This window comes from Hoplias malabaricus, chromosome 3, assembly GCF_029633855.1.
Source record: "Hoplias malabaricus isolate fHopMal1 chromosome 3, fHopMal1.hap1, whole genome shotgun sequence".
NCBI lineage: Eukaryota > Metazoa > Chordata > Actinopteri > Characiformes > Erythrinidae > Hoplias > Hoplias malabaricus.
The window spans coordinates 57,715,317-57,727,408 of NC_089802.1; the positions used below are offsets into that span (position 1 = coordinate 57,715,317).

At 37.1% G+C, this 12,092-nt stretch overlaps 1 protein-coding gene across 2 annotated transcripts in view; it reads left to right on the forward strand.

The window, feature by feature from the left end:
- The window catches only part of cachd1 (cache domain containing 1), a 61,643-nt gene that overhangs the window by 25,411 nt on the left and 24,140 nt on the right, over window positions 1-12,092 (forward strand). For both annotated transcript variants that reach the window (XM_066663337.1, XM_066663338.1), the window contains exons 3-4: window positions 3,107-3,255; window positions 9,563-9,669. In XM_066663337.1, coding sequence (XP_066519434.1) covers window positions 3,107-3,255; window positions 9,563-9,669 — 256 coding nt within the window. The remainder of the gene's footprint in view (window positions 1-3,106; window positions 3,256-9,562; window positions 9,670-12,092) is intronic.

Here is a 12,092-nt window from a genome sequence, read left to right on the forward strand (position 1 = left end):
ATCCTTTTTAAGCATTTTTTTTCTCCACTCAACTTCCTCAAAACAGATCTATTATGCATTTTTTTTGTGATACAGTCTGATTGTGAAATAACTAATGATTGTGGAAAAACTGTGGTTAGATTAAGTGATTGGTATAATTTCAAATAATTATGATTATGCAGTTAAGTAAGACCAAGACAGCCCTATTCCAGATCATAATTATCCTGATATTAACTGTCGGCTGTAAATTTCCCAAGACTGTTCCAGTGACACATTGCATTTAGACAGTGGGGTAGATGATAAAGGGTAGGAAAAATACATTAAATGAGATATTTGCATAGGTTTTGCTGTACTTCATCCAGATGTTCTGTCATATAGCGTCCTGTGAGTGTCATTAGATCAAATGATTAGCTCGGAATTATTAATAAGTTCAGCTATAATAGAATAGCTTTTCTTCATATGGACCCAATTTATTTCAGATTTGTCTGGTGGCCTGAAAGGTGTTAGTGATCTCAGTGAAGTTGATTGGCAGACATTGTGGTAAAGCAAGTGTAATTTGAAGTAGATCATTTATTGCCATCTTACCTTTAAATCAAACTATTGCATGGGAATTATACCAGCCATTTCATAAATAGGCTGTCCAGTAGGGCTGTGCCATATCGTATCGTTTGTGAAATATTGTCATAAGTTTTAAAACAATATTTAAAAAATCAAGATTGTGATATTCTGACTTGTTTAAGTAATAAGTCAACTATTGTATGTTTGTTTTTGTTATTTACTGTGAAGTTTTAAGGTTACTTTTTGTTTACGTTTACTGTTAATATGCACACAACATTTTCTGCCCTTTGGTTGTGTGGTAGATTTATGCTACAGTATTGTTTTATACAAAATCAGAATCTTGGTAAGTTACAGTTTGCAAAATAAGCAAATATTTATTTTTTTAGTTTATTTTTGTAGTAGAATAAAACTTTTTAATAAATATAACCATGTAATACTATTGATATATATTAAATATATTTAATTTACTATAATTAATATTAGTATAACATAGATTTTGTTTCAACAGTATGTTCTTGAAATTAATAGAAGTATTTTTCAGTGTTTTATCATATCGCCAAGTACATCGTTATCACCAAAATACCCTGAAATATTGTGATATTATTTTAGGACCATATCACACACCCCTACTGTCCAGTGAATCCCATATTTAATGCTTTCTGCAATCTACTCTTTTATTACAGATTTTTTCCCCTTCCAGATTTGTAGGTACAGCATTAAGATCATCTTTACTGTGTTAACTGGTAATACTTCCCATATTACACTGCAGAAGCTGTCTGGAATTACAGCTTTCCATTTGCTGTTTGTTTCTAATAGTAGCATGGAGAGTTTAGTAATGGCCATACCATGTGGCTGATTAGGTGTACACAGTCAATGGGTCATGGTGCATTTCTTAATTCCAGAATTAGATTCTTTTTGGCTGAAATTGTTAATTGCAGCATTCCAAGGAGGTATTTTTGTGTGTGGAGTGGTATGGTATAATCTTCGACTTTTACTGCTAAGTGTGTATTTGTGTGCATCAGCCATGACGCCGTGTGTTGTTTTGGCATGGATTTTTTAATATGTGAGTATGTGTGAATGATTTGTATTGTGGTTGGGACTATTAATGGAGTTTATGTATGGGTTGGTCTCCTGACAGTGTTATTGTGGGTTGCTGCTTCGCTAAATGAACCAGTGGTGAGAAAAAAAAATCTTGGTCTTCCAGTAATTTATGCGCCCCACTTGGAGGAATCTGTACCGCTGAGCCAGTGCTGCTGTTCATTTTCTTCAGGGAATACCTTACTGAATAAATAAACTGGAGCTCATGGAAACGCTGTTATTCCACCATTACACAATGCCCATGAGCTGAAACAACATGCTGATCTAAAGAACCCTCCACTCGGCTGGACACTCAATTTCCCTTTATGGTCATTTGTGCCTGTATCATTGGTGAAACTGGTAGTGCATGTCTAATGCTGATTGATTTCCAGTCTCCAAGGTCGACTCCAGCTCTCTTTGATGTAGAATAAATGCTAGATCTGGGAAAGTGCATTAATCACATGCTTTACCTGCAGCTCTAATGAAAAGAGACTTTCTTCCTTCAATTTAGGTGTTTACATTATTTGTGGTTTACTAAGGAAACTCAGCTGTTTCTGTATATTTGTTTATGGATTGTGTATAATGAGTCACTGTCTTGTTGACATTATTTAGATGTGGGCAAAGCTGGATAATTTTGTTCCCCTACAATTTCAAATTAAACTTCAAAGTTTTTACTTTTATTTTGATATTGCATTGGAAAAGTACATTGGAAAATTGTTTAAATTGTACAATTAAAACATGTAGTTCCATTTTTGTGGATTTTTAGTTTACTTAATCATTTGAACACACGAGCTGTCTTTCACACAGTGTGAAAATGTCATCATGAATGGACCAATACCAATGCTCCAAATTTACTTGGAATAATCTATGTAATTTTTTTACATAGACTTCCTTTGAAAGTTAATAAGGTTTTTTACTCCTTCTGTAAATTTGCCGTGTTGGGATATATATATATATATATATATATATATATAATTTTTTTGTCCGTTGGACAGCGATTATATTGTGTGTGTGTGTTACTAGTAATAATCATTGCAAAACTTTTAAACTTATAAGCCTTTCAAAGTTAACATATTATACAAACAGTATGAAATATAATACGGTGACGATCAATGATAACCACTGCATACCTCTTACAGCTTCTTCTCATCTGTAGCTACACCTTGCAACAAAATATACTTTTGGTAATGTAGTAAAATACAATGCAACAAAACCATACTTTATCATGGTTTTGTTCATCAGTATACTTCCCATTGGCTATTAGTTGTGATGCACTGCATTTTTGTTTTTAATTTCATGTTTAATTATACATTGATCAACTGTGCAGTTTGTACATCTGTGCCCTCATTTAGATTTCTACTCCTTCTGTATTTTTAATTTTTTTTCCCCCCTGTTGTTGACCAGTGTAAAAGACTGTGTTCTTATACAGTATCTAGTTTTTTCAGAATTATTTTAAACGGTTTGTTTCCTTTTGTTTGTTATCTGCTTTCAGCTGGCAAAGAAGATCCGGGAGAAGTTTAACCGTTACCTAGACGTGGTGAACAGAAACAAGCAGGTGGTGGAAGCTTCATACACAGCCCACCTAACCTCTCCACTAACAGACATTCAAGACTGCTGCTCAATACCTCCTTCCATGATGGAGTGAGTAGTGTTTTATTACTTCTCAGGAATAAGACAGTGATCACAGGCTGTTTCAGGGTTTCTTGGCACAGTAAGAAGTCACTCATTTAATAGTTGAAAAATGAGAGACAATAGTCTTCCTCTTCCTCCTGAAAACTCTCTCACTCAAACACATGATCCATGACCATTTTTGCCTCATCTTCAAGAATGCTGGGGTGAATGTATGTTCTTTTCTGGGACTGGTTATCAGCATGTGTGTGAAATCATTTATTGAATGGGTTTAGCAGAGTGAGGCTTGAGGCCTAATTGGCCATACAGATTTAGTGCTTTACGGCTAACTGGAACATTTGTAGTGTACTTGAAGAGGGAAGCATTTTAAATGTCAGGAGTATCCTATCTCCAATCTTGGTGGAGGAAAAAAGAAGCTCAAAGGCTGAAGCGCTTCTCAAATCGAGTTGAGCTGCTGTGCTCTTTCAAGCCTAATCTCAATGGGAGCAGCTTGCAGAGTTCTAACACCATTTTTTGGGGTTGTGCTATCTCTTAAATCTCTCTTGCTTTTGCTGTCTTGCTTCTCTGTCTTGCTTGCTCTCTTGCACTCTGTCTCTCTCCCTCTCTATCTCAGGGTCTCTTGTTTTCACCCTCTCTGTCCACCTTTATCTTCTCCCTTTGTTCTGCACATTCTCTTTCCTCTCTGTACACTACCCCTCCCTCAACCAACTTTCATCTCCTGATAAAACATCTCATTTCTCGATGAATGTCTCTGCCCTTTGCTTTCATCTCTAATGACATTTTGAAACCCTCTTTCACATTAAATGTTTTAGTGAATTTCAGGTTTACTATGTTTAGGTCTATATATCTAATGTTTCTCTCTTTTGAAACACACACACGCGTGTAGACTTAAAAATGGGTAGGGCTCAAATCACAGTCTGCTTTGATCTAAGAGCTCCACCTTGCTAGTGCTCCACACTGACTGCAGTGTAGATTAGTTTTGATTTGTCCCTCTTTTTTTATTCTTTCTCGCTGTCTCTCTATTTCTCATTCCCTCTCCCCTGCTCTCACTCTCTCCCTTGCTCTCCCCTGCCCCCCCTCCTCTCTCTCTCTCTCTCTTTCTCTCTCTCTCTCTGTGTGGGTTGGAGGTGGGAGCTCAGGTAGGGAGAAATGTTTGCAGAAAATGTTAGGGAAACGGTGGACTACAGGAGGACCAACACAAAATCACAAAATGTCCAGATGAGCTATAGTCTCTGACTTTACATATACAAGATGAACCAATGTGGTTGGAGTGGACAGTCAGTCGACCCAGTGTTTGAGAATTCCATCAGTACTGTTAAACCTGATCCAATTGTACCAACACACTAACACACCACCACCACGTCAGTGTCACTGCAGCACTGAGAATGATCATACCTGCTCTGTGGTGGCCCTTTGGGTGGGTCAAGATCAGGGCGAAACAGGGCAAACAAAGCATGGACTACAGTCTGTAATTGTAGGTCTACACAGTGCCGACCCTGCCCCAGTGGGGCCAAGAGAATGGATTGTTTTTGGTAAAGCATAGATATTTTAGCAGGGATTGTTTTCTCTATTGTGTTTTGTGAATTAAGTGTGGAGGTAATGCTACCAAATTATTATCAAGGAGGTTATTGGTCATAGTTTTGTGGCTTGGTGTTCAGCTGTTATGATTCCTTTTTTCCCCATGTATTTGTTAAATTCCATTTTTTTGCAAGTGGATTGTCTTGTATTTTATGGATATTTTACCTGGATATCAAGTAAATTTAATGGGGATGTCTCTTACTTTACACTCAATGTTTCAGATTTTTTTGTGTTCTACAGAATCATTTGAGAATAACAAGGTAAGCATGAGCTTCACAAAAAAAAAAAAAATAAAAATAAAAAAAAAACATAAAAAGAATGAGTCAGAGAGTGTGAGAAAAGATTGCTTCACTTGTTAGACTGAGCCGTCTCATAGCACATTGCCATTGAGACTTCAAAGGGCACTCATAAACACTCACTGACTTTCGGATCATTTTGTGAAAATGTACCATTCTCCATCTGACAGTTTTGGAAAGTTTAAAAAGTCTCCCCAAGGACAGAGTAACAAGAACACTACTGAGTGAGTCACTGCAAGGAGCTGAAATTGTGCTATATGTTATGATACTCACTGTTTACCGCCTGCAAATAATTCCATTTTTGAGTTACAAATATTCTTACAGACAGAATATTTAAAAACAGCTTTAGCTTCTGCTGTTTGTAGTTGAATTTTTTAAGTTGAATTCTAAACTGCTATATTTCTCTCAGTAAATTGCTACAATGTGTGTCATACAATGTATATATACACATCCTACAATGTGTGTCATAATTGGGAGACCAATAAATGGATTATCTCACATTTAAATCTTTGAATTTACCGTCCAGCTGATGAGACATAAAATGGCAATGGGAAACATGCTTGTATACCATTATTGTGTGACCCTGGAAATAAACTTTATAGTTTGTTTTATGTTGTGGCTTCACACTTAAAACAACAATGACTAGTTTGTCATTTATTTTTTAAATCACAATTAAGGTTATTGAATGTGCAAGGATGTTGGGGCCAGAAAGTATAAATGGTGATTTAAAAAAATGCTTCCAGCTGTAGCATGAGAATGTACTCAGGGATTTTTTTTTATGTATTTCTTACATGATAGATAAAACTGGTTGTTGCATATTTTCTAAATCCATGTATGACAGTTATCTTCTGCATCGTTCATGTGCTGATGAACAAGAACACACAAAATAGCTGTAGTTTCTTCGTGTGACCCTCTTACAGCTGGCATTTCTTTCCTTGCTCACGGATGAAAGATCAAGTGTTTTACACTGTGCCAATGTTATGTCCCCATCACCCACCCAGTCAGTTTGTGTTTTCCAGCAGACTCTGACCTCTGCCACCCAAGAATGCTTTAATCAATACTTGTTCCTCTGCCGCCTGCTTCACTTAACCAACGATGCAGCCTTCTCAAAATAACCTCCCCTCCTCTCTCTCTCTCTGAGAGCATGTGATCTTCGTGTGCTTAAAGGGATTTAGGCACGAGCCTCGCCTTCCGCCTCACACAGACTTTTCTTGCTTGTTCAGCTTGGAATTTTCATTCCTTCCTATTTGATGCCTACATAGTTCTGCTGATTACCTTCAAGGTAAATTTAGCACTGGTGTCACAGGGTACCATCACTGTGGAATTTTGCACTAAACATAATCATCTTCTGTTTAATATTTTTTTCACACATTTGTAGACAGTCTTTTCTCCTGACATTGTCAGTACAAACCGTGGGAAGTGGTGGTGGTCCTGACTGCAGTTTGCAGCTGTAGTTTCTTTCTATTATTACTATGTTGGTTGTTATTAGTAATATTACTATTGATGTTGCAGCTGTTTCTCTGTTTGCTTTACAACTGTGGTTTCATAAATAGCTTCATAATATTCACTTTATTCTATAGCTCCTCAGCAATAGCTTTACTACTATACTCTCTCAAACTCTCTCACTCTCTGAACTTCAAATTATTCTTGAAGTTTTCATTTTTTTTTTAGTTCTCAGTGTTAGCTTAAAAATTAGTATCTTAATGATCACCGTTCATATAAACACTGATCATCCTTAATATTATGACCACCGCCTTTCATACCCGCTCCACCACAGAGCAGGTATTATTTAGTGGGTGGATCATTCTGAACACCACAATGACACTAATATGAAGTTGGAGTTTCTGTGTGTGTTGGTTTAGCAATGCTGCTAAACTTTATTAAATTCTGTGTCCACTCACTGTAGATGTAAAGTCAGAGATAGTAGCTCATCTGTTTCTGCACAGTTTGTGTTGGCCCTCCTCTATTGCTTCATCAGTGAACATTTGGATTTTTTTGATTGCAGGGCTATTCTCAGTTCAGCACTATCACTTTTTAGTACCTGGTCAGTTTTCCGCTACGATGGCTTTTTCTTTTGCCAGTCAGCACTATACAAAGTATATATGTCATGATTTAGTTCATACGCGGCTCATTTGGAACAACAAGTGAGCAAGTAATACGTTCCAGGTACCAAATTTGCCTAATGGAAAAACATTTAAAACAATTACTATTTTTATTATTATTATTGATTTATTACACTAACAATAAACAAATCCAAACTTACTTGGACCTAACTCTTCAAACCCTCATCTTCCACTAATTTTAGTTCAACAGTGCCTATGTCCTAAGCCTGTTGAAGCTTGTCTGCATGTTCTAGCTTAAAATGTGTTAATACACTGTCCTGGACCTTTGCAGCATGCCTGAATCACATACCTTTCTTTGTTAATGTGTGTGGCAGTGTTTCTAAAGCCAAACCCAGAGAGCTCACTTAACCTCTACACGAATGATGCAGTATTCTGATCGGTGAGGAATAGGAGAAGTGGACACAGCTAGACAGGGGGCATGCAGCAGAGGTGCCTAGACCTTATCTCTTGAACCTTAAGGGAGCACTGAGCCAAACCCTGAGAGCTTTATTAGAACTCAAGTATTCCCACAGGAACACTGAAATGATCACTCACCCAAATCAAATGCAGAAGCAAGACTTTGAGATGGCTTATTTAAAAGCAGTTGAAGATGAATTGGGTCTTTTTAGTGCTATGAGCTGATGGATTTCTGATGTATGTGTCTATATTATTTTGGAATATAAAAAACAAAGGTAATCCGATGGATGAAACGTTTTTGACAGTTTAATGCAGTGTCATGGTGCAGATTGAAATGCTATGATATTAGCAGTGTTATACTATGTGTCTTAAATATTTAAATGCTTTTGAGCAGGCATTCCCAATCTATTAAGCCAGCTAGGTCATTATAATAATGATAATGTTCTTGAATATTCTGCATACTGAGTACTACCTCAGGCCTTTTTGTGGATGTTTTTCGTAACCCTTAATTTGCATGTTGAGCCCAAATCAGTGTTGGAGGAGAAAATAGGACCCTCTTTTTCACTGGCTTTTTGTTGCCGTCTTATTCTTTTTTTTCTGTCTTTTTTGTTCTCTCTTTCAATCCTTCACTCATTTTTCTGATGTTAAATTCAAAGCACTTGCAAATGCATTTTTTTATCTGCTGCATTTGCCTACCCCCACATGTAAAGTGTGCTGAAGGAGAATTCTAATGACTAGTGCCTGGTGGGAATTAAATGTCTGAAGTTCAAAGCACTCTGCACATCATAGCAGCCGTCAGTCAAGAGGCAGCCTGGCTCCTGTTTCGCTGGTGGAGGAGGATATGCGAGGGGGTGTAGGTTGGGAGGATGCTGGAGGAAATTGGAGGTAGGGAAATTGAGAAGGGATCAGAATAGGTTTATACTCAGAATGAGAGAGGTTTAAAGGAGGAAGTATATTAATTTCCATACATTTCAGGTGGTAGGGTAGGTCAGGGCTTTTTGTGGATGCAATATGGCCATCAACAACAGAGGAGCAGTGAAAAATGACTGTATATGATAGGCTCTCTGTCGTCTTCTGTTTCACTACAAAATTGTTTGGTGTCTGCATGTGATGGTTTGAATGCATTTGTTTGAGTAGTGCACAGTGAATTCTCCTGAGACAGGCTTTACATCAGTGCTTCATCAGAACAAGCTGGGACTAGACATAACAGCACAGTAGGGGACTGCTGCGAAGCAACCAATACACATCTCATTCATTTCTACATACGCACACACACATACAGAGGTATTGTTTGATTGAACATTTTCATACACTACTGTCATACGTCTTTAAGTCTGGAATTATTTACACATTTATTTAGCATTTTTATCCTACTGGTCTATTATCCATATTGGAATTGGAAATATCAGTGAGCTGTGTTGAGGCACCCAATAAATTCTACGGTATTTTTATTAATTCTCCGATTTTTTTTTATTTTTTATTTTTTATTTTTTTCGTCAGCGCTCCTGCAAAATTATATTGTCATAGTAACCTTGCATGCAATATAATGTTCTTGGTTTTCAAAAAGATTAGAAAAAAGAATTATTTAAATATATATCTGAATATTTTATTATAATTGCCATGACAAAATAATCCTGGTTTATGATGCAGATCATTTAGTGACCACATCTATGTACTCTGAAGCCAAATTAGATGCATATTTATGTTTATTTATTGTCAAAAAATTGGCATTTTTTAAATACATGCTTTTGATAGCCATCATGTTACAGTGTTCCTTATTGGCATGTGAAACACTAGAAGCTGCAACAAATGATTGTTATTAACTTAAAGGTGCAACATTCTAAAATAGCAGCTATAAATGGGGTCCTTATTGGAAGCTACATCATGGGTGGATGTGCTCATATATATATTATTTCTGTGTTTCAGGTTTGATGGAAATTTTAACACCAATGTGTCAAAAACCATAAGCTGTGATCGGCTATCCCCCACTGTCAACAGCCGAGCATTCAACCCAGGACGAGACCTCAATTCGGGTGAGCACACAGAATTACATACAAATGTCCCAAAAACCAATGAGACAATTTTCATTTGGCTAGCTGCTGCCATGGCAACTGTTTCAAAGATTAATATTGCTTATCTGGCATCAAATTTTAATAAGATTTTTAGACCAGGAAAAGAATATGACTCTTAAGTATGCTATGTGAATAGCTTTACATTTTCTCTCTTCCTTTTCCTCTGCTTCATTTTCCTTGCTTTATACCGCTCATTTATTCACTCATGTTTCATTTATGTTAATCATTTAGTATTTTTTTTTCTCTCATAACATTGGATGAAATCTGAAAAAAGAGTTAAGAATATGAATATTGCTGGTATAAAAGAAGTATTTTATATAATGTGTGATGATCTTTTCAAACAATGACACCAGAGAGAACATATACACAGTTTCCTATGTTTCCTCATAAAACATAATAAAACAACAAGTCTCCTGCACATATAGATTTGCTTTAACTGCTGTTCTGTTGCATAGGAATTGTTTAATGCAACCTACAACTATCTGTGTCACAAATTTCACCTTTTTATAGCCAGGCCTAGCTCCACTCATCTGTTGACCTTCCTCATTCGAACCCCATTTCTCTCCCCTTTTAGCTTTACATGCATTCCTGCTCACTCCAACAAAGATTGGTCTAATTCATCTTTGTCCACCAGCTTGTTTTTCTAAAGCAGTCATCAAGAGTTCAAGTTACCACTCTTGCACTATTTGTCATCCAGCTCTGATTCTTACACCATACAGACAGTCATCAGCCACATTTGTCTCCAGTTAGTCTAAACAGGACCCAGGAGAGGGACAGAGAGGGAGGGAGGAGAGACAGGAGAAATCCACAATCCACAATCAGAAAACCTAACAGGAGAGAGGCAAATTTCTTTATGATGAATGGGTAAAGGGGTGTGTGTGGTGGATTCTTTTGTGATTTGGATTTTGTGATAATCAATTTTGCCTCCTCACCCCATGCCTTGTTTCCTCACAATTTACTCGCTCTTTCACCCCACACTCGTCTCGCTGTCTGTTTATTTCTCAGAGTGCTTTAGCGTGCTTTTGGCTGTCATGTATGTGAGTGTCATATTTCAGCCAAGCCGAGGCCCAGCACTCACTTAAGCAGAGTGTGACTGAGGAGAGTTGTAAGAGAGAAGGTTTGAGGGGGGTGGGTTTTAGAGGCTAGTATTTATAAAGGCTGAGTGGAAATTGATTGCTTAGTAAGGTGAAGAAAGGGACAACATTGTTGGGTGGGAAATTTAATATTATTGAATGACATTCTAATAAATGTAGTGATACAGAGAGTCTCATCGAATTAAGAAATTGTAAGTGTTATGCATAAAACAGTAATGGCACAGCAGGTTTGTATATGAGGAATGAGGAAATAAGTGTTCTCTTTATTTTAGCTTGTTACATGTCCACTTGACTTGAGTTTGTTTGAAGCAAACAAAAAATTATTTTATGAGTGATGAGTGCAGCAAATGAAGTAAAAGAATGAAAAGCAGGAGGGACATGAGGGTGAGAGAGATGATTTAGAGGAAATGGAAGGCCTCACCTCCTGACTGTGGTTCTCAGCTACTCTAAACACTGGGTGGAGGATTAAGTGTTGTGGGGCAGCAAATGTATATGATTCTTCAAACTGTCAACATGCTACAAAGTTCCTGTTTATACTATCAGTGCACGTTAATGGTGTTGGAGGCTCTAATATGAAGGGCCAAAATGGGCTTCTCTCTCCTGTTAGTGGTTTGATTTAAGGGCTTCTAGGTAATTTAGAATCTGAGAAGTTGCTTAGTTCACTGCTGAGGTCAAACATGAGTGTCATCATGTTTGTAGTTAAGCCGTTGCCCCTGATATGTGCATTAAAAAAGATAGATGGATGGATGGAGAGATATGGATAGATATATAGAGAGAGGGCGTGAGAGAGAAAATAAAACTATATGATGGTTTAACAAATTTTCAATACAGTTCTGCTTCCAGTTATTTCTTTTCAAAATAAAAATTATCACCAGCTCAATTAGATCTGAGTATGGGGCATGGCCAGATTTCCTTTTGCAAACTACAGACTGCCAAAACAGCATGTGCCAGTGTGAGTATGCCACAGCAGGAGAGGTCTTTGCTTGGAGAGACATGAACTTATTATAAACATGGATGCCAGACCACCATGCATGTCCCCTTCATTTCTCTTTCAGAATAACCTGACAAAAAGAAGAAATGTTGTTTTAAAGTACCAATCTTATGTAGCTCCATAGTATACTTGTACTGCTAGTGAACATTCGTAACCAATTGAAAGGCTTTCAGTTGAAAATTTGTAACAGTGAGTTGTAAATGTGTGTGGCTGAGCCAAAGGCAAACATTTCTGTATTTTACCCCATAGCTACAAAGTTGAATGTCATTATCCACTGTGGTGTTCTCTATAATGTTACA